Source organism: Emys orbicularis, chromosome 1 (genome assembly GCF_028017835.1).
Source record: "Emys orbicularis isolate rEmyOrb1 chromosome 1, rEmyOrb1.hap1, whole genome shotgun sequence".
NCBI classification, from domain to species: Eukaryota; Metazoa; Chordata; order Testudines; family Emydidae; genus Emys; species Emys orbicularis.
The window spans coordinates 41,272,660-41,296,594 of NC_088683.1; the positions used below are offsets into that span (position 1 = coordinate 41,272,660).

Below are 23,935 nucleotides of genomic sequence, written 5' to 3' on the forward strand. Positions count from 1 at the left end.
CCTTCCTATCAGCCTCCACTGAGGCTGCCAAATCCCACCCCAAGGAGCTATCCAGGGTGATAAACTGCCACATCAATCCTGAATGCCTGCAACCTTTATCAGAGCCAAGTACCAAGCACTCTAAGAACTATCATCCTACTTCACTGAAAATATCACACCCATTCGAGAAGTCTTCTCAAACAGGATGGATCTGCTCTACTTCCACCAACCAAGAGCTCACTTGCGTTCCCAGTGTTCAGGACATTGACTCAGCAGGAAGTTCTGGACACCCTAAAGGAGTCTTGACCTAAGACTTGTGAATCTGACCCATGCCCTTCATGGCTTGTGAAAGAGAGTCATGAACAACTGGTGCCACTCCAACTGAATGAACCAATGCCTCATTCAGAGAAGGAATCTTTCCTTCCTCCTTCAAACATGGAATAGTCCAACCTACACTGAAGAAACCCACCTTGCATAGTTTAGTCCTAGCCAACTACCACCCATCATCAATCCACCCATTCCTGAGCAGTTCATAGAAAAGCTACCAAAAGGCCAACAATGAGCTCCTTTAATTGAAGGTAACATTCTAGACCTGGATCAATCTGGATTCAGGCCAGGACACAGAACTGAACCCACTTTCGTGGCACTCATGGATGATCTGTCAATGGATAGAGGACAGACATCTATTCTCATTCTCCTGGGCCTCTGTGCAGCATTCAACACTGCTGACCATGAGATTCCACTATCTTGCCTGAGACAGGTGGCAGGGATCCAGGGTAATATGCTAAAATGGTTTGAGTCCTTCCTGAAAGGATGATCTCAACAGGTAGTGATGGGAAACTGCACCTCCACAACTAGACCCCTGACTTGTGGGGTTTCACGAGGATCAATTCTCTCTCTGATCGTTTTCAAAATCTATATGCAACCACTAGGTGAACTGGTCAGATGACACAGACTCATGTGCCGGCAATATGTAGATGATACAGAGCTCTTCCGATCACTCACCACATCGCTACCACCAGAGCTTGATTGAGTTCAGCTCTTGGATGAAGCTGAACGTAAGACAGACAGAGGTGATGCTGGTGGGCAGAGGAAAGCCTTTTAGAACATAAGACAAACATAATAACGGCCTTACTGAGTCAGACCAAAGTTCCATCTAGCCCAGTATCCTGTCTTCCGACAGCGGCCAATGCCAGGTGCCCCAGAGGGAATGAACAGAACAAGTAATCATCAAGTGATCCATCCCCTGTCACCCATTTCCAGCTTCTGGAAACAGAGGCTAGGAACTTCATCCCTGCCCATCCTGGCTAATAGCCATTGATGGACATATCCTCCATGAATTTATCTAGTTTTTCTTAACCCTATTATAGTCTTGGCCTCCACAACATCCTCTGGCAAAGAGATCCACAGGTTGACTGTGCGTTGTGTGAAGAAATACTTCCTTTTGTTTGTTTTAAACCTGCTGCCTATTAATTTCATTTGGTGACCCCTAGTTCTTGTGTTATGAGAAGGAGTAAATAACACTGACTTATTTACTTGCTCCATACCAGTCATGATTTTATACACCTCTATCATATCCCCCCTTAGTTGTCTCTTTTCCAAGATGAAAAGTCCCAGTCTTATTAACCTCTCCTCATATGGAAGCTGTTCCGTGCCCCTAATCATTTTGTTGCCCTTTTCTGAACCTTTTCCAATTCCAATGTATCTATTTTGAATGGGGCGACCACATCTGCATGCAGTATTCAAGATGTGGGCGTACCATGGATTTATATAGCGGCAAGATGATATTTTCTGTCTTATTATCTATCCCTTTCTTAATGATTCCCAACATTCTGTTAGCTTTGAAGATCTTACAGCCACAGTGCAGTCCACATTGGTTGAAGATACACTCCCACAATTGGTCAATTCAGCCTGTACTCTTGGATGCCTGGCTGACCCAGAGCTCTCACGTAGCAGTATCCACTAGTAACACTTTCTACCATCTTTTGCTTGGCTAGGAAACACTGTCCCATCCTGGTGGGCAAAGACCTGCCTCAGTTATTCAGCCTTCATCATCTCTTGGCTGGATTACAGCAATGCAATATATCTGGGCACAAAGCCATCAGTATTTAGGAAACTAGTACAGAATGCCACAGCATTTCTCCTCAGCAACACAGGCTACTGGGAACATATCAAACTTGTCCTCCACTCCCTATACTGGCTTCCCATAGAATAATGAATCAGGTTCAAGGTCCTGGACCTTATTCCATGCCCAAGATATCTAAAAGACCATTTAAAACTTCAGGACGAAGACTGTGGTCCACAACTACGCTCCTCTGGAACAATGGAATTCTCAACAGTAAAACTTGTCTGTGTGGGAGACAGAACTTTCCCTGGGGACAGTCCAAGAATGTGGTATGAACTCCCCCAGGCACTAAGATCTATCATAAACCTTTCCACTTTCTGCTCTAAATCAAAGGCACAGTTCATTGACCTTGCCTTCTCTAATATGAACACATAGCAACAGGCATATTTATTTTAAAAAAATGAAAGGACACACACTATCAAAACAAGGCACTCTGCTGTGCACACTTTTCCCTCTGGGAGTGGATGAGAGAACAAACATCACATGACAGATGTATAATCATCTAGTTTACTGGAAGGCACTCAGATACTATGGTATAAGTGCCGCATAAAAACCTGAATAGAATAATCCCATTGCACTTTTCGTAAAAATAGGCATGATAAAACCCTACTGTCCTGGCCAGAGTGCACCTCAGATAATTCCATGTTGCCTACATAAGTTCTCGCTGTAGTTTCAAATGTAAACAGTGTCCTGTCCTTCCATCCTGAACTGTTGTGTAGTACGGCTGTGCACTGCTAAGCCATGTGCTATGGTAGGCCTTCCATGTGCTAAGTTTAGTAACTCCATTAAAATCAGTATACACTGATTTACACCAGCTGATGATCTGACCCTATATATTTGTATAATGCTTGAGTTCCTTTGATGAATAGAACTAAAGATCAGAGGGGTAGCCATGTTAGTCTGTATCCACAAAAACAACGAGGAGTCTGGTGGCACCTTAAATCCTGGCATAGATATACTGGCACATGAAAAGGAGGGAGTTACCTTACAAGTGGAGAACCAGTGATGACAAGGCCAATTCAATGAGGATGGATGTGGTCCACTCCCAATAATTGATGAGGAGGTGTCAATACCAAGAGAGGGGAAATTGCTTTTGTAGTGAGCCAGCCACTCATCTCAGGCATTGGCACTCTTACAGCAGGATTATCTGGCTATTTGGACTCTCTCCTCAGACCCTATGCTACCAGCACTCCTAGCTATCTTCGAGACACCACCGACTTCCTGAGGAAACTACAATGCATTTGTGATCTTCCTGAAAACACCATCCTGGCCACCATGGATGTAGAAGCTCTTTACACCAATATTCCACACAAGGATAGACTACAAACTGTCAGGAACAGTATCCCTGATGAGGCCAGGGCACACCCGGTGGCTGAGCTTTGTGACTTTGTCCTAACCCACAACCATTTCAGATTTGGGGACAACTTATACCTTCAAGTCAGCGGCACTGCTATGGGTACGCGCATGACCCCCAGTATGCCAACATTTCCATGGCTGACTTAGAACAACGCTTCCTCAGCTCTCGTCCCCTACCACCCCTCCTCTACTTGCTCTACATTGATGACATCTTCATCATATGGACCACATGAAGGAGGATTTTACAGCCAAGCCCTAAGATACAACCGCATTTGCTCCAATCCCTCAGACAGAGACAAACACCTACAAGATCTTTATCAAGCATTCTTAAAACTACAATACCCACCTGGCGAAGTGAGGAAACAGATTGAGAGAGCGAGACGGGTACCCAGAAGTCACCTACTACAGGACAGGCCCAACAAAGAAAATAACAGAACACTACAGGCCATCACATACAGCCCCCAGCTAAAACCTCTCCAGCACATCATCAACCATCTACAACCTATCCTGGAAAATGATCCCTCACTCTCACAGACCTTGGGAGGCAGGCCAGTCCTCGCTTACAGACAGCCTCCCAACCTGAAGCAAATACTCACCAGCAACTACACACCACACCACAGAAACACTAACCCAGGAATCAATCCGTGTAACAAACCCCGTTGCCTACTCTGTCCCCACAGCCACACCATCAGGGACTCATTCACCTGCACATCTACTAATGTGATATATGCCATCATGGGCCAGCAATGCCCCTCTGCCATGTACATTGGCCAAACGGACAGTCTCTACGTAAAAGAAAAAATGGACACAAATCAGACATCAGGAATGGTAACATACAAAAGCCAGTAGGAGAACACTTCAATCTCCCTGGACATTCAATAACAGATTTAAAAGTAGTCATCCTTCAACAAAAAAACTTCAAAAACAGACTTCAAAGAGAAACTGCAGAGCTACAATTTATTTGCAAACTTAACACCATTAATTTGGGCTTGAACAGGGACTGGGAGTGGCTGGCTCACTACAAAACAAATTTCCCTCTCTTGATATTGACACCTCCTCGTCAATTATTGGGAGTGGACCACATCCACCCTCACTGAATTGGCCTTGTTATCACTGGTTCTCCACTTGTAAGGTAACTTCCTCCTCTTCATGCGCCAGTACAGCTATGCCTGTATCTGTAATTTTCACTCCATGCATGTGAAGAAGTGGGTTTTTACCCACGAAAGCTTATGCCCAAATAAATCAGTTAGTTTTTAAGGTGCCACCGGACTCCTCGTTGTTTTTGTGGATACAGACTAACACGGCTATCCCTCTGATACTTGACAACATATTGGGGGTTGGACGGGATGACCTCCTGAGGTCTCTTCCAACCCTAATCTTCTATGAGTCTATGATTATAGTATTTCTTATTGGAATTAAGGGTCTATTTCTAATCTGAATTTACATTTAGGGCCAAAATGTGATACATTTACTCACAATTAAGATTATCTTACACCCCTTACAATGGGGCTATTTGTGGGGTAAAGTACTACTCATTATGAGTAAGGGAATTATAACCTAACCCTTAATCAGGACTTTAATTCAAAACAATTAATTGGAGTTGTGAAATCTTACTGAATGAGACAGTAGTACTGTTCAATTAAGTCTTTCCATTCCTCCTCACTAAGAACTGCAGAAGCATCCATTGCTGTGTCAATGTCCTCGTGTTCCACCTGCCCAAGGTAGGTTTCACAAACCTGGCAAGCCATGTCTATTAGTTTTCCAGGAAGTTGCTTGATTTCCTTTTCATCAGAATCTACAGGATCTAAAAAAAGCAGATGATTTAGGACATGTCAGTGAGGTAAGTACATTTCTGGAACATACGTACAATTAGAGAAGCAAGTCTTCCCCAACGTATGGGGAAGCTCTCACATTTGATGGCTTTCTTCTGGCTGCAATAGATTTCTTTTTTCAGTTTGAGAGTTTTTATTGTTTTGTACAACAGAAACAAAATGAGAAAGGAAAAAAGAATACATTAGGAAGGTGTTTGCAATGACTCCCTAGTTGAAGTTACATTGAGACTGCCACTTAAAGCAGGACTAAAAGCCCAGTGTGAGGGTGACAGGACCCCTGCCAAGAAGAGACAGTGGTGCTCTAGTCTAGTCCATCATGATTACTCCTGAGGGCATTCTGCACCAAAAAATTAAAAATTCTGTGGACAATATTTTAAAATTCTGCAAAATTCTGCAAGTTTTATTTGTCAATAAATAAATGCAGAGGCTCTAGCATGGCAGTGGGGAGCACAGGCCACTGGCTGCACTAATGTAGGAGATCACCTTGCAGCCTCCCCATCCCCCACCCCGGGGACACGGACTCAGTGGTCAGTTTACACCCGACCCTGACACAGCACAAGGCCTGGGCCTGCCCCAGAAACACCCTGGGCCCTGCCCCTCTGTGTGAGGCACACCAGGTGTGGGGCAGGCAGACTCAACCAGGCAGGATCGAAGTGTGCAGGGGCATAGGGGATCCAGGTGTGGGATGAGAGGATTCTGTGTGGGACAATCTGGGTGCGGGCAGCTCAGTGGGAGGTCTAGGTGTGGGGGGATCTGGATGCACAGAGGCTCCTTGGGGGGGGGTTCCAGGTGCAGAGGCAATGGGACTCTGCAGGGGCTGCTAGGTGAAAGTGGTTGGGGCTCAATGGGGGGTCTGGGTGCTGGGGGAGTGGGGCTTGGTGGGGTGGGAGTCTGGGTGCAGCTAATTGGGGGTCAGTGGTGTGGAGGTCTGGATGTGGGGGCTCAGGGTGGTGCAGGGGGGTGGAGCTCATCAGGGTGGGGGTTTAACTGCAGGGAGCTCTGTGTGGGGCGGTCTGGGTACAGGGGTGGGGGTCTGGAGGCAGGGGGCTCCAGATGCAGGGGTTGAGATTCAATGGAGTGGGGTTGGTATGGAGGGCTGGGGGGTTCTGGGTGTATGGGGTCAGGTTTGGTGGGGGTGTCTAGATATGGGAGGTCCGGATGCACGGGGTTGGTTGGATGGGGGAGCAGCTCCCCATACAGTGATCCCTACCCCCACAGCTGAGGAGCAATGGGGGCAGGAAGCAGGGGAGGATGCTGAGCTTCCTGCAGCTGGGGGAGATTTCTGGGGGTGGGTCTGACACAGCCTCAGCCACTCCTTGCAGGGGAAGGGAAAGTCCTGTCCTCTCCTGCCTCCAGCCCAGCCAGTACTGGCAGCTGATCCTGGCTCAGGGTAGGAGCCACTGGCTGAGATGTCCCCAGCCCTGAGGTGATTTACTTCTCAGCCAACTGCTCCAGGTGTCTGAAAGGATGTACCAGCAAAGTTAAGGAATGGTGCGTGACTTCTCTTGCAGCTTCCCTTTATTTCCCTATCAGAAAGTCATTTTTCTGTGGGGAAGCAAAGAAATCTGTGGGGGACATGAATTCTGCGCGCACACAGTAGAGCACAATTCCCCCAGGAGTAATCATGCAAGAAGGTTACCCAGGAGATAGGGCAACCTGATATCACTCATAAGCTATATGTGCAAGGGCTGTATCTTATTGCACTGTTTTATTGCTAGCAACTTACAAATGTATCTCTCCCATCTGCTACCCCCACACTGGCTCAATGACTATTAGTGGAGTGTATCAGATGTGCAACTTACTGTTTATTCATATTTTCAACTCCACAGGTGAAAGACAGCATTTACAGCTGTCAATCCTCTTTTCCATTTCCAGTGTAAGGCAGAAGCCTTGCAATACGAACAGGATGACATGGATGTTTAGCCTCATGACTAGGTCCCAAGTAGTCTGTTTGTGTGTACTTAATGTATGACAGGGCTGGGACTGTGTCTAGTTTTCTCATATTTTTCTTCTGTCTGTACTTCCTCCTTACACTTTTATTAGATAAACAGCACTTTAACTTTCCACACTTTTATCTGATTTCCCATAGATTTTTTTTTTAATATGGCGATATACCTATCTCATAGAGCTGGAAGGGACCTTGAAAGGTCATCGAGCCCTGTCCCCTGCCTTCACAGCAGGACCAAGTACAGTCCCTGACAGATTTTTGCCCAGATCCCTAAATGGCCCCCTCAAGGATTGAACTCACAACCCTGGGTTTAGCAGGCTAATGCTCAAACCACTGTATGTATTTTTTGCAGTTTCCCACACTTAGCCTCTGCAGCAATGACCGGCACTAAGGAGCAACCCAGGCCAGTGTCTACCCACGCATAGCCTGGGATGGCCTGACTTTTGAGCTCCAGCCCCACCATTGTGGAAATCTTTGTATGGCATTTAATTCCTGGCCTTTCCCAAAATGCTCCCAAATGTTTAACTTCCCCAAAGTGCACAGCCACCTTGCAGCAGGCTCAGCTGCCTTTATGAAAGTTCCATAGGCACTCCTAGTAACCATGCACATCTGGTTAGATGCATAACTCCATAGTTACATGTCTATTCAACCCTGAAAGCCCAGCCATCACACCTGATCTAACTCACTGAAGTCAATGGCAAAAACCTCCCACTGACATCAGATGGACCAGGATCGAGCCCCAGACTATCCGTACAAAACCTTATTAATAACTTTGTTTAATTACGACCTATTTTCAGTGCATAGGCTTTGGAGGAGATTTAGCTATATATAAAAATTGAAGGGGAATTTACAAGCTACTTTTGAGGGACACAAAGAAGCATTAGGCAAAAATAAAATGTTCCTGAACTCTCAGATGCATAAAGTTTTAATATATGGCTCGATTCCAGTAGAGAACAAGTCCTTTTAAAACTGTCTTTTAACAGATCCTATCCATCACAGATCTACAGGTGTCAGAAATTAATATGGTCTGTCAAATACCATTGGGATAACTGTTGATAAAAATTGACTTTTTAAATGGTGGCCACTGTAGTTATTATAGGAAAAAGCTAATATTTGTCCTCTAAAAATATGCAGTTTAATTACAGACGAACAAGATATTCCTCGGCCCTTTTTCGACACCAATAATTGTAATGTTAACACTGATATTTAAGAAATACCTTTCTTCTGGCCTACATCTTCTTTATTAATTTTTCCTTTAGACTTCTGTGTTTTTTTATCACAGGCATTAAGACTGATGACCCATTTGAGTATGCTACACGCTGCTGTATTCCTGAAGTCCTCTAAAACACATAACATATTATTTTAGATTCTGATCCACTAAACAGAACGCCCACAAAGGGATAATCCTGTTAAAGGAATGTGGTTTTCATAAGAACTGTATGAAAAACATTACTAAGCATAAATACTATTTTCCACGCCACACATCAGTCTTTTATAAAAAGTAGAAAACCTAGTACAGTAACTCCTCGCTTAACGTTGTAGTTATGTTCCTGAAAAATGCTACTTTAAGTGGAATGATGTTAAGTGAATCCAATTTCCCCATAAGAATGAATGTAAATGGGGGGGTTAGGTTCCAGGGAAATTAGAGGGTGGAAGAGGGCAAGATATTTCCCAGGAAATGCCTTACTGCTAAATGATGAACTAGCACTCGGCTGAGCCCTCAAGGGTTAACCCGTTGTTGTTAATGTAGCTTTATACTCTACAAGGCAGCAAGAATGGAGGGAGGGGAGACAGCATGGCAGAGAGAGACAGACACACACACCTTGTGTGTAAGAGAGAGAGAGACGTGCATTGCCCCTTTAAGTATGCTGACCCCACTCTAAGTACACTGCCTTTTTAAGTAGATCAGCAAATTGAGACAGCAGCTGCTGCCAGCAAGCTCCCTCCATCCTGAGCCTGTTGTGTTCCGCCCCCCCACCCCCCACCCCGCTCTGTGGAAATGGGGTAAAGGAGCGGGGGGGGGGCAGAAGCTGGGGCGTAGGGGGACACCCTGACATTAGCATCCTTCTTTCCTCCCCACACAGCAAGCAGGAGGCTCCCGGGAGCAGCTCCAAGGCAGAGGGCGGAAGCAGTACACAACAGTGCGGGGAGGGACAGCTGAACTGCCCGGCAATTGATAGCCTGCTGGGTGGCTGCCGCACAGGTAACTTAGGGGCACGGGGAGCTGATGCGGGGGCTGCCGGCCTACCCTGGTTCCAAGCCCCCACCAGATAGCTCCAATGGGCTGCTCTTTCTGCAAGCAGTGGACAAAGCAGGAGGCTGCCAAACAACGTTATAAGGGAGCATTGCACAACTTTAAATGAGCATGTTCCCTAATTGATCAGCAACGTAACAACTAAACAACGTTAACTGGGATGACGTTAAGTGAGGAGTTACTGTAATCACTTCAGAAAATCAATCTTTACCAGTTACAAAGTGGTAATCCAGTGTTAGGTCCACTATAGAATGCCAATCTATAAAAAGTGAAAGAAGGACAACCTGGGGAATTACAGAGCAGTCGGTTGAACTTCAATACCTGGAAAGATAATGGAGCAAATAATTAAGCAATCTATTTGCAAACACCTAGAAGATACAGTAAAAACTTCGTTATCCGGCATGTTGGGGAAATGAGGAGTGCTGGTAAGTCAAAAATTCCGGTTAACTGAGACTTATATTGGAGGGAGGGAGGGAGAGAGTTTGAGTGTAGGAGGGGGCTCGGGGCCGGGGGCTGGGGCACAGGCTCTGGGAGAGAGTTTTGGTGCAGGAGGGGGCTCTGGGCAGGGGCACGGGAGGGGTTTTGGGGAGCTGGATCCGGGCGGCGCTCACCTTGGGCGGCTCCTCACAAGTGGTGACATGTCCCTGCTGCTCCTAGGCGGTGGCGCGGCACCTGACAGCTCTGTGTGCTGCCTCTGCCCGCAGGCGCTGCCCCTGCAGCTCCCGTTGGCCGCAGTTCCTGGGAGGCCAATGGGAGGCCAATGGGAGCTGTGGAGCCAGCGCTCGGGGTGGGGGCAGTGCATGGAGCCCCCATGGCCGTTCCTCCACCTAGGAGCAGCAGGGACATGTCGCCGCTTCTGGGGAGCCACGCGGAGCAAGGTAGGGAGCCTGCCGGCCCTGCACCAACTAGACTTTTAATGGATATCAGAAATGCCAGTTTCTAGAGCTTTCCAGTTGGTAAAGTGCCAGATAACACAGCTTTTACTGTAATAAGGTGATAAGTAACAGTCAGCAAGGATTTGTCAAGAACAAATCATGTCAAACCAACCTAACAGCTTTCTTTGACAGGGCAACAAGCCTTGTGGATAAGGGGAAGTGGTAGATGTGGTATATCTGGACTTAAGTAAAGCTTTTGATATTGTCTCACATGACCTTCTCATAAACAAATTAGGAAAACACAACCTAGATGGAGCTACTATAAGGTGGATGCATAACTGATTGGAAAACCGTTCCCAGAGAGTAGTTATCAGTGGTTTACAGTCAAGCTGAAAGGGCATAACGAGTGGGGTCCTGCAGGGATCAATTCTGGATCCAATTCTGTTCAATATCTTCATCAATGATTTAGATAATGGCATAGAGAGTTCACTTATAAAGTCTGTAGACAATACCAAGCTGGGAGGAGTTGCAAGTGCTTTGGAGGATAGGATTAAAATTCAAAATGTTTGAGCCAAACTGGAGAAATGGTCTGAAGTAAACAGGATGAAATTCAGTAAGGACAAATCTGAAGTACTCCACTTAGGAAAGAACAATCAGTTGCACACAAACAAAATGGGAAATGACTGCCTAGGAAGGAGTACTGCGGAAAAGGATCTGGTGATCATAGTGGATCACATGCTAAATATGAGTCAACAGTGTAACCATGTTGCAAAAAAAAGCAAAGATCATTCTGGGATGTATTAGCAGGAGTGTTGTAAGCAAAACAAGAGAAGTAATTCTTCCACTCTACTCCACGCTGATTAGGCCTCAACTGGAGTACTGTGCCCTGTTCTGTGCGCCACATTTCAGAAAAGAAGTGGACAAGTTGGAGAAAGTCCAGAGAAGAGCTACAAAAATGATTAAAGGTTTAGAAAACATGAACTATGTGGGAAGATTGAAAAATATTAGGTTTGTTTAATCTGGAGAAGAGAAGACTGAGAGGAGACATGATAAGAGTTTTCAAGTACATAAAAGATTGTTCTAGTTTACCTCTGAGGATAGGAGAAAATGCAATGGATTTAAATTGCAACAAGGGCAGTTTAGGTTGGACATTAGAAAAAACTTCCTGTCAGGGTGATTAAGCACTGGAATAAATTGCTTATGGAGGTTGTGGAATCTCCATCATTGGAGATTTTTAAGAGCAGGTTAGACAAACACCTGTCAGGGATGGTCTAGATAAGACTTAGTCCTGCCATGAGTGCAGGGGACTGAGCTAGATGACCTCTTGAGGTCCCTTCCAGTCCTATGATTCTATGATTCCAGCACATTTATCTGTGGCTTTCTGGATGTGGATGTTGTGAAAGAATATTAATGCTGGTGCGACACTTCACCCCATATTCTTCATTGTGATATTATTATGATATTATTATAGCATAAGTATGATGTATTTTATGCAAGATAAGTCATGTGAGGTGTAATTGGAAAAGTTATGATTTGCTTAATATGATTATCATGTATCATTTTTTGTATCTGAAGTTATAAATACTGACTATGTATCTGTACTTCAAATGTAGTTACACCTGGGTGACGCCCACTAGACAAGATGCTTTCAGTCTAGATAGCTGGTTGGGAAGGGCCTATTCAGGACAATGAGCCATTAGGAAAAACAATAGGCCTTAGGAGAAGCTTATCCCCCACCTGGTGAGCCTTTCTGAAAATGCTACAGACAGCCTGTAAGTAATAGCTGCTATGACTCTACAAGGACATATGACCAGGCCACATGATTCTGGGCTCCATCTTGGGATGTCAGTATTTTTCCACAAACCGGTCTGGGAACCAAGTTTTGAAACCAAGGATTCCCACCATATGCTAAAGCTATATAAGGCAAGGAGTGACATCATCTGTGATGCTTCACTCCCAACACAAGAAGACTCCTGGAAACACCTGAGGAACAAAGACTGAACTGGGGGAAGTGCTGGACCCAGGCTAAAGGGATTTCTAGCCTGTGTATGAAGACCTGAGAAACCCAAGCTGTAAAGCTAATGCAGCTTGTGCCTGAAGAATCTACAAGTCTGCCTGTACCATCAGTTTGGGTGAAAATCTGCTATTCATATCCAATCTGTCTAGTATATCAAGCTTAGGTTGCATTTTTGTTTATTTGCTAGATAATCTGCTTTGATCTGTTTGCTATCACTTACAATCACTTAAAATCTATCTTTTGTAGTTAATAAATTTATTTTATGTTTTAATCTAAACCAGTGAACTTTGACTGGAGTGGTTGTAGAAAATCTCTGCTTGATTATCATAAGTGTGCATTGTTCTCTTCACATTGAGGAAGAGGCTGACTGGGATTTAAACCCATACTGGCCAGATTTGACCAGGGCAGAACAGTACTGCTCTGGGGTCCTAGGCTGGGAAGCTGGTAGTTTGAGAGCCTCTGTGTAACTGCAGCTGGGTGTGTCCCTACCTGTGTGAATGCTGGTGAAAATGCAGGCTGAAGGGCTTTGCAGTTTGTCACAACAGTACAGTGTGAGAGGGAGCCCAGGCTGGTGGGTCAGGAGGCTCAGTGGTACCCCCGTTCCAGGTGGCACCCCGGGAGGAACCCATCACAGCTGGATCCACAGTGTGTAATGTGCTATTTAGAAATCCTCATTCTGTCATTTATTGGACTATAAAGTGTCCCCATCACACAGCACTATAGAGTTGAAAGAGACAGCAACATGCAACCAGCAAAACATTTCTGGGTCCTACTTAAGAAAAATAGGATGGGTTTTGTCAAGCTGCCAGCCCACAGAAGATTGTCAATACCAGGAATTTGAGGGGGTAGCAGGCCACTTGGTCAGTCCTCAAACAGAGGATCTAGCGGGACATCTGACTGACCCTGATGAAATCCCAGGGAACAACAAAATAGCTGCATTGTCCCAGAATACCCCATAGCGGTGAAAGAACCAAGTTGCAGTCCCTTCAAAGAGAAATAATGAGACTGGCTATTCCCCTTAATAAACCTGAAAGTAGTCTACTGCCTGTTTGCCATGTAAAGAGAAGACAGAGTGGAAGACTGTCAGACCTCTTCAACAAAGACAACCTATAACGAGGCAAAGGAAAGTCAGGACCAGTGGTTGGCTGAGGGCTGTGTGTCTACTGAAGAATGTGGTTTGTGTGGGCAGGGCTTGGAAAGTTCAGATAAATTTTCACCAACACCTAGATTTTGTGGATTTTATCTGAACTGAACCAAACCACACATCAAAATCTTATGAAGTTTATCCATCACAGTATCAACCACATTCGTCCATCTTAAATAGCTCATTAAAAGATGGTAGAGTCTTATTTTAAAATGCATCTTGAAAGTCTGAAAACTCACTAAATAGCGTTCTTGATAATTTGTGGTTTTACATATTTCCATATACAAAATATATGCACAAATACATACATTTACTGTTCTTTCTACGGTGTATTGTATAATGTCATCTATTTTAAGAGGCTTGGCATTAAAAATTAACAGAGCAGGAAATTTGCCTTTGAAGTAATAAATTCAATGAAATGACTCATTACTCCAGACCGAAATTATTTTCTGTAAAAAGAACAGGTCATATGCATATCCTAACTCAGATTCTTCCATGCACTGTGACCACTTTATACTGCACCACCAATGCAGGGCCGACTTCAATCCAAAATGTCTGCCCTTAGATCACCCCACTATATAGGAATCCTCTGGTGGTACACAGCTGTGGTTCGGTATGGCCAAGGATTTCATGAATACTAACTGTTTTACCAGTCACTTTGGGCAATTGGTAGCAAATATAATAAAGCAGCCTTCAGGCCAGGCACTTGACTGGCATCACAAAGTGGGGAGCACAAGAACCACCTTTAAACCCTTCCACCTCCTCCCAGCTGCACTGTACATTCCATAGTCATAGTCAAGTATCGAGATCCCTTTTAGATCACTCTGTAATATACTACTACTTTAAATTTACTTCGTAGCATTAAACGAAAATACAATTTTTGTTACATCACTTATTTATGACGCTTGAAATATTTGGCTCTCAAGAGCAGTTTATAATGCCTGCAGGGTGTTTCTGATGCCTTGAAAATTTGTAGATACTTTGTTTTCAATTTGTATTGCAGTCATGCAACATAAAATTTTCAGTGGAGTGAAATAAGAATGATGAACCTTCACAAAACAGTAGATAGTTTCCTGTTTTCAAACAAACAGCTCATAAACTTGACCTGTCACTAACCCACACATCTCTAAAAGACTTTAAAAAAATTCTAGCAGTATTAGATTTAGGCAATAAATTAGTTTGAACTTCATTGACAGAAACTCAATTTAAAAAGCAACAAAGAGGGGGGAGCCGGAGGGCGCGCCTGCTGCCGGTCTGGGGTCCCGGCCGCTGGCCCCGCTCAGCCTCCTGCTGGCCTGGGGTTCCGTTCACTCAGCCGGAAGCAGGCTGAGCGGGGCCGGCGGCCAGGACCCTGGCTGACAGCCGTGTGCCAGGCAAAATCGGCTCGCGTGCCGTCTTTGGCACGCGTGCCCTAGGTTGCCGACCCCTGGTGTAAATTCTAGTGCACACTAGGGTGCTGTACACTAACTCACCTGTGTGGCCACTGCTGAAGTGCACTAAAAGTTCCCTAATGCGCATTTAGTGTAGTCCTTTCTCAAACAGTACCACCATTAATATACACTAAGGAACATGCCAGCAGGGTCCACATGGGCAAGTTAGTGCATGACACTAGCCCTTAATTTGAAAACATGTATGAACTAAAACTACTCTGCAAAGATGTTTCACTCAGAGAAGCTGTGAGGCTCTTTGGGACCTGAGTGGGAGTAATCTGAGGGCAGAATTTGGCTCTGTATGGATGCCAGGTAGTGAGTATTCTAGCTCTGATCCAGCAAAACACAAGCACAAGTTTGAACTTGAAGCATGTGAGTTGTCCTATTGACTTCAGCTGGACTCCTGACATGTTTAAAGTAGAGTGTGCTTAAGTGCTTTGCTGGATCCAAGCCACACTGCTTAGACCTTTGCTTTCAAGATCAAGTTATCAGTACAGAGAAATGCCTGAGATTGAACATGGAAGCTACTCAAAAGACTTACCTATAAAATCATGTTTCTCATCATCCATGCAAATACCATAGCAGCGGGGGGAAAAGGTATTTGGATTTGCTGGAACATACCATGGCAAATTTCTCAGATTCAAACAAAGTCCAATCTTAAAGAGAGTAAGGAAGAGATCAGATGATGGTTTGGCATTTTCCCTGGTACACTGATAAAGAGGACAGATAGCACTGTCTTGACCTCTATTGAAAATTGTGTATTTATTCCTTCTGTTTATAAAGGGACGTAATTCCTTAACAGGTGCCCATCCTGCATTGCAATTAACATTTGCAACCACACATCATTCTTCAACATAACAAATAATAGGTTGCTCACTCCATTGCAGACAGGGGCGGCTCTAGCTTTTTTGCTGCCCCAAGCACGGCAGGCAGGCTGCCTTTGGCAGATCTCTCGCAGGCAAGCCGCAGAGGGCTGCCTGACTGCCGCCCTCGCAGGGACTGAGCCCCTCCCTGAGGCCCAGCAAACCATTCCTAATCAGGAAAGCACTTAAGTGCTTGGTTAATGTTAAGCAAGCACTTATGTCCCATTGACTTTAATGGTATTTAAGCATCTGCTTAAAATTTAAGCATATACTTAAGTGCTTTCCTTAATGGAGGTGGACTTAAGCACGTGTTTAAGTATCTTGCTGAACTGGAGCCTAAATGCCTGGAAGGAAAAGCAAGCTTTCCTGCCTGACAGGAAGGTTAACAGATCTGAGCTCTGATAGACTAAGGAGGCAAGTTCCAGAGCTGAGGGACCTTTATGGAGGACATCTGCCCCCTCCCCCCCCTCCCGCCAACCTACCCTCAGAGAAAAAGGGAGCTCAAGCTCTAGCACCTTTGCTGGTTGTATGTGTAGCAGTATGGCACAGGGTGGGAAGCTGTCTCTCAAGTAACCAAGTCCCAAGCCAGTTAGGACTTTAAAAATTATAGCTAACCTCTGGATATCTCCCTCTCCCTATCTATCCTCTTTCTTCCCCTGCTATTGCCACATGAACAGCTCTTTGCTGGGTAGTGCAATTGTCACCCATTCACCTGCAATACTTAGGAGATCACCCTTTGTCAGGGTGCAACACAGGCAATGGTAAATTTGACCTTGAATTCTGAAACCAATTCTAAATAAAGACCTTAGACCTTGTTGCACATATTCAGTTCCTTTGTTTTTGTAAGACACAACAAAATTGGTGAGGGAAAAAATGGTTACTAACCTTCCATAACTGTTGTTCTTTGAGATGTGTTGCTCATGTCCATTCCATGTTAGGTGTGTGTGCGCCGCATGCACACTTGACGGAGATTTTTCCCTCAGTGGTATCCGTTGGGCCCACTTTAGCGCTCTCTAAAATTGTGCATATATGCACTAGTATACGGGGCGCTGCCAGCCCCGCACCCTCTGAGTTCCTTCTCGCTGGTAACTCCAACAGAGGGGTAGGAGGGTGGGTCATGGAATGGACATGAACAACACATCTCAAAGAACAACAGTTACAAATGGTTAATAACTGTTTTTTCTACTTCGAGTGCTTGCTCATCTCCATTCCATGCTAGGTGACTCACAAGCAGTACTTTTGGAGGTGGGCTCGGAGTTCATGGGCGTGCTGACTGTAACACGGCTCTTCTGAAACCGGCATCGTCTCGAGCCTGTTGGATGATGGCGTAGTGGGATGGGAAGGTATGCACCAACAACCAAGTTGCAGCCCTGCAGATGTCCTGAATCGGTAACTGCAAGGAATACTGCTGAGAAGTCTGGGCTCTTGTGGAATGAGTGGTCACAATGGCCGGAGGCAGAACCTTCGCTGCTTGTAGCAAGCTCAGATACAGGCGGTTATCCAGGATAAGATTCTTTGGGATGATATCGGTAGCCCTTTCATCCTTTCCGCTACTGCTACAAAGAGTTGCATGGACTTGCAGAAGGGCTTAGTTCTCTCAATATAAAAGGCAAGGGCCTGCCTAACATCCAACATATGAAGCCAACATTCCTCAGCATTCTTGTGAGGTTTTGGGAAGAAGACAGGTAGAAAAATAACCTGGTTGCTGTGGAATTGCGAACCACCTTTGGTAGGAAGGCCAGATGGGGGCACAGCTGGACCTTGTCCTTGAAAAACATCGTATAAAGGGTTCTGACATAAGGGCTTTGATCTGAGAGACCCTTCTGGCCAAGGTGATCACCACAAGGAAGGTGACCTTCCAAAAGAGAAGCAGTAAAGAACAAGATGCTAACTGCTCAAAGGGAGGCCCCGTGAACTTTGACAGGACCAAGGTTAATTCCCGTCGGGGGACTAGTCCGCCAACCTGAGGGTAGAGTCTTTTGAGAACATAAGAACATAAGAACGGTCATCAGACCGTTTGGGTCAGACCAAAGGTCCATCAAGCCCAGTATCTTGTCCTCTGACAGTAGCCAATGGTAGGTGCCCCAAAGGGAATGAACAGACAGGTTATCATCAAGTGATCTATGCCCTGTCACCCAATCCCAGCTTCTGGCAAACAGAGGCTAGGGACACCATTCCTGCCCATCCTGCCTAATAGCCGTTGATCTTCCATGAATCTATCTAGCTCCCTTTTGAACCCCATTATAGTATTGGCCTTCACAACACCCTCTGGCAAGGAGTTCCAGAGGTTGACAGTGTGTTCCGTAAAAAAATACTTTCTTGTGTTTGTTTTAAACCTGCTACCTATTAATTTCATATGGTGGCCCCTTGTTCTTGTATTATGAGAAGGAGTAAATAACACTTCCTTATTTACTTTCTCTATACCAGTCATGATTTTATAAACCTCTATCATATCCCCCCTTAGTCGCCTCTTTTCCAAGCTGAAAAATCCCAGTCTTATTAATCTCTCCTCATACGGAAGCCGTTCTATACCCCTAATCATTTTTGTTGCCCTTTTCTGAACCTTTTCCAATTCCAATATATCTTTTTTGAGATGGAGCGACCATATCTGCACGCAGTATTCAAGGTGTGGGTGTACCATGGATTTATATAGAGGCAATATGATATTTTCTGTCTTATTATCTATCCCTTTCTTGATGATTCCCAACCCTAGAAACCCTTGAGAAACCTGACTGTCATCTAATGGGAGAACATTGATCTGCCCTATACTGGAGGGTGGAAGACTAAGATGGGTGCCAAGTGAACCTTAATAGATGAGAAAGCCAGACCCTGATGATTTAGGTGGAGCAGATAGTTCAAGACAGACTGCAGAGAAGATTCGAATGGAGACAAATTCTGTTCAGAGGCCCAACATGTGAAATGTTTCCACTTGGCCAGGTAGGTTGCCCTGGTGGGAAGCTTTCTACTACCTAGCAAGACCTGTTGAACCTGACCGAGCAGCTTGCTCTTCAGGATTCAGCTGTACAGCAACCATGCAGTCAGGTGCAGAGAGGTGAGGTTCAGGTGAAACAACTGGCCGTGGTCTTGTGAAATCAAGTCTGGGTGGACTGGAAGCATGAGCGGAACAGCCACTGAGAGGTCCAGAAATATGCCAAACCAATGCTGGCGTGGCCATGCTGGTACTATCAGGAAAACCCTCACCTTGTCCTGTTTGATTTTTAGGAGGATCTTGTGGACCAAGAAAATTGGTGGGAAGGCGTACAGTAGGTGGTCTGCTCACAAGAGCAGGAAGGCAATGGAGAGGGAGCCCATGCTGTGCCTGTGCAGCGAACAGAACTGAGTAATTCCTGTTCTGTCTGGCGGTGAACAGGTCCCCCTGGGGAGATGACACTGACGACTGAGTAAAGAGACCACTTGTGGCGAGAGGAAAAGGATCTGCCGAGGCAATCTGCCAGTGCGTTTCAGGCTCCCGGGAGATGACGCCTCGAGGTGAATGGTGTGTTTCATGCAGAAGTTCCACAGCTGGAGGCTCTCCTGGCACAGGGCTGTAGACTGAGCTTGCTGATGTAAAACGGGCGGGCAAACTTTTTGGCCTGAGGGCCGCATCGGGTTTCAGAAATTGTATGGAGGGCCGGTTAGGGGAGGCTGCCCCCTATCCGACCCCCCCTGCTTCTCGCCCCTGACGGCCTCCTGGGACTCCTGCCCCATCCAACCCCCCCTGTTCCCTGACAGCCCCCCCCCAGACCCCTGCCCCATCCACCCCCCCTGCTCCCTGTCCCCTGACCACCCCCGGACTCCCTGCCCGTAACTGCCCCCCGCCGCCCCATCCAACCCCCGCTCTCCTTCCTGACTGCCCCCAGACCTGCCGCCCCTAACTTCCCCCCACCCCTAACTGCCCACCATGCCCCATCCAACACCCCATCTCCTTCCTGACTGCCCCCCCCACGGGACCCCTGCCTCATCCAACCATCCCTTCTCCTTGTCCCCTGACCGCCCCCGGAACCCCCACCCCTGACAGCCCCCAGCCGCCCCATCCAACCCCTCCTCTCATTCTTGACTGTCCCCCGGGACCCCTGCCCCATCCACCCCCCCTGCTCCCTGACCGCCCCCGGAACCCCCACCCCAACTGCCTCCCGTTGTCCCATCCAACCCCTCTTTTCCTTCTTGACTGCCTTCCCCCCTCCCCCCGGAACCTCTGCCCCATCCAACCACCCCTTCTTCCTGACCGCCCCCGGGACCCCTGCCCCTATTCAACCCCCGTTCCCTGCCCTCTGACCGCCCCGACCCCTATTCACACCCCTGGCCCCTGACCACCTCCGAACTCCCCTGCCTTCTGTCCAACCCCCCTCCCCTGCTCCCTGCCCCCTTACCGCGCTGCCTGGAGCACCGGTGGCTGGCAGCACAGCTGCACCATGATAGGCAGCCACGCCGCCCGGCTGGAGCCAGCCACGCCCCGGGTCAGGCCGGGCTCTGCAGCTGCACTGCCCCAGGAGCTCGCCGCCCCGCCACCCAGAGTATTGTGCAGGTGGCGCAGTGAGCTGAGGCTGCGGAGGAGGGGGAACAGCAGGGGAGGGGCTAGCAGCTAGCCTCCCGGGCCAGGAGCTCAGGGGCCGGGGAGAACGGTCCCACGGGCTGGACGTGGCCCGCAGGCCATAGTTTGCCCACCTCTGATGTAAAACATTGATGCAGTGTTGTCCATCAGGACCTGCACCACTTTGCTTAAGATCTGGGGAAGGAACACCTGGCAAGCCCTGAGTTCCCTGACATTTATATGCAGGGAGAGTTCTTCCTGGGACCAGAGGTCCTGGGTCCTGAGATTGCTGTGGTGGGCTCCGCACCCCAGGCCTGATGTGTCCGAGACTAGGGTTATCAATGGTTGAGGGTCAGCAAAGGGTATCCCTTCAATTATGGATTCTGGGTCTCTCCACCAGGTCAGCAAAGTGAGGACCAGAGGCAGAATCGTGAGTATTGAGTCCAGGTGGTGTCTGCTTGGAGAATAGACTGATGGCAGCCACATCTGGAGGGGTTTGCGGCAAAGCCTTGTGTACTGCACCATGTAGGTACATGCCACCATGTGTCACAATAGTTTGAGGCAGATCCAAACAATCATTATTGGGTGGATCATGACTTTCAAAATCAGGTCCGACATAACTTGGAATCGGGCTTCTGGTAGGGAGGCTTTGGCCTGGGTCAAGTCAAGCACTGCCCCGATAAATAGTATTCTCTGAACCAGAACAAGGGTTGACTTCTGCTTGTTTATCAACAGACCCAGGACCTGGAAGGTGGCCCAGACTGTACTGATGCTGTGCTGCACCTAAGCCTGCAACTGACCCTTGATCAGCCAGTCGTCGAGGTATGGGTAGACTTGTATGCTTTGATGCCTGAGGAAGGCTGCTACCACCACCATGCACTTCGTGAAGACCCGTGAGGCTGCCAACAGGGCGAAGGGAAGAGCGGTGAATTGGTAGTAGACCCACTATAAACCTGAGAAAACTTCTGTTCCCATGGAAGACAGAGATGTGGAAATAAGCGTTCTTTAAGTCGACGGCAGCATACCAGTTTCCTGGATCCCGGGAGGGAATGATGGAGGCCAGGGAGGGCAGGTGGAACCTCTGTTTCTTGAGATATTTGTAGAGACGATGCAGGTCCAGGATGGGCCATAGACTGCCCTTGGCCTTCAGAATTAAGAAATATTGTGAGTAAAACCCCTTCCCTCTCAAGTCTCGAGGAACTTCCTCTATGGCCCCACATGTAGGAGGGCTTGCACCTCCTGGACAAGAAGCTGCTTGTGAGTAAGGTCCCTGAAGAGAGACGAGGGTGGAGGGTTGGAGGGAGGGGTGGATGAAAATTGGAGGGTGTAAGCAATTGTTACTGTACTCAGTACCCAATGGTCCGATGTTATATTTAACCATCCTGGGCTGAAGGGTGACAGGTGGTCCAAAAGCAAAGGGGGGGATGGATCTGGTGTCGAGACTGGTATATTGCCCTTGGACATACCTTCAAAAGCCTGCCTGGCCGTTCCAGGATATCTATGAGAGCCCAACTCAGAGGCTGAGGTAGGAGGGAAGGGTTGGCTTTGCTTAAAACCCTTCTCTTTTCTTTTGTAGGGCTCCTGCATGGAAGGTGCCACAAACCTGGGGGTGCTGCTGAGGCCTAAAGTGCTTCCTGGAAGCTGGAACTGTGTAAAGGCCCAAGGAGCGAAGAGTGGCCCTTGAGTTCTTGAAGCTTCGAGTCTGTCTGTTCCGAGAACAGGGAGGTGCCCTCAAAGGCGGGGGGTCCTGGATGGACTGCTGAATTTCGTGATGGAGGCCAGAGGAATGGAGCCACAAACAGCGCCTCATGATGACTGCCGATGCCATAGTCCTGGCTGCTGAGTCGGCTGCATCCAGAGCCGCCTGGAGGGAGGTCCTGGCCACAGTCTTGCCCTCCTCTAAGATGGCCATGAACTCCTGCCTTGACTATTGCAGTAGGGAATTCTTAAATTTGGACAATGAGTCCCACAGATTAAAATCGTACCTCCCCAGCAGGACCTGCTAGTTGGAGATATGTAACTGGAGATTGCCCATCAAATAAACCTTATGTCCAAACAAGTCCTGTCTCTTGACCTCTTTATTTTTGGGGGTAGCACTCAACTATCCATCTCTGTCCCGCTCATTCATCACCGACATTCCCAGAGACCCCCACAATACGGGTGCGAATAAAAGTACTCAAACCCACTGGCTGGGACATAGTATTTCTTCTCTGCCCCTTTTGATGTGCGGGGGCAGAGAAGAAGGAGTCTGCTACAGTGTTCTGACGAGGCCCATCACCACTTCGTTAACAGGCAAGGCCACTCTGAAGGGAGGAGCTGCAGCCAAGATGTTGATTAGGCTGTGTGCTGACTCCTTAAACTCCTCAACTTCCAAGCCCAAGTTCGCAGCTACCCTTTTCAGAAGCTCTTGGTGGGCCCTGGAGTCATCCTGAGGGAGTGGGTTACTAGGGCCTACGACTGCCTTGTCCGGGGATGACAAGGAGAAGGCCTGAGCCAGAGATGGGTCTCCCTCCTCCTCCTCTACTTCCACCAGGTCCTTTGGGCCATTTCCTGGATATAGGCACTGGGGTCAGTACCAGAGTCAGGGTCCGGTGCTGGATGGGAAGAGACAGTAGCTCGCCTTTCTGACACCACTGAGTATGAGCAATGGTAAGGGGGGGCCAGGTGATGGGGGAAACCCCCAAAGACACCAGTACTGCCACACATTGCCCAGTGGCTTGGTGGCCAGGCGCTGGCAGAAGGGCCGGTACCATAGTCTGGTGTGTAGGCTGGGTACCATTAGGTTTTGGATGGAGCAAAGGATTCCCCTTCTGACTCCGAAGAGGATTCTTCCCCTGAAGGCCACTGTGGTGCAGTATCTGCTTCTGTGATACCGGGGAACTGGGGACCGCTGCATCGGAACCATGGAGGGCTTGCCCCTGGACGGCGCTGCAGTGGTCAGTGCCATGGTGGAGCTCAGCGCACCTTGTTCCCTTCTGTTCCCAGTCGTGTTGGCTGACGAGGGGACTTGAGGGATCAGTGGGATCAGGAGGGACAGCAGGTCTTTTGCCACCTGGAAAGCCTCCGGGGTTCAAAGAGGCCAGCAGACACCTGCCCCGATAGCTGCTCCGGGGAGTCAGTGGTGGTTTCTGTATCGGACCCAGCTCTCTAGGCAGAGTCAGCAGTGCAATCAGAGGCTCAGGGGAGAATGAGTGGCCCAATATGGGTCTCACTGCGCTAGGCACTCCCTGCTTGTCCCTATTCTGTACCGGAGAATGCCCCCTCAGTGCACTGTTTCTTATGCCTTTTCATCAGCACCGAGAATGGAGAGTGGTGAGGGAAGAACACGGTGCCAGGGGAGTACTCCGCACGGATGTCAAGGTGCTTGGCACCGATTTAGAGGGGCTGAACTCTGAGGCTGGTCTCAGGGCCTCCTCCACAAGAATGGCCTTCAGCTGAATGTCCCTATCCTTTCTCGTGCGAGGTCTGAAGGCCCTGCAGATCTGGCTCTTCCCTTTAATGTCAGACTTGCCCAGACACATTAGATGGCTAGAGTGCAGGTCTCTCGCTGGCATCGGCTTGCCTCACGGGGCACACAGCCT

The 23,935-nt window shown here is 47.6% G+C and overlaps 1 protein-coding gene across 1 annotated transcript in view; it reads right to left on the reverse strand.

Moving 5' to 3' along the window:
- TTLL8 (tubulin tyrosine ligase like 8) overlaps positions 1-23,935 on the reverse strand; it is a 55,174-nt gene that overhangs the window by 12,985 nt on the left and 18,254 nt on the right. The window contains exons 7-9 of the mRNA XM_065419884.1: positions 15,502-15,616; positions 8,458-8,580; positions 5,075-5,264 (exon numbers count right to left, since the gene is read on the reverse strand). Coding sequence (XP_065275956.1) covers positions 5,075-5,264; positions 8,458-8,580; positions 15,502-15,616 — 428 coding nt within the window. The remainder of the gene's footprint in view (positions 1-5,074; positions 5,265-8,457; positions 8,581-15,501; positions 15,617-23,935) is intronic.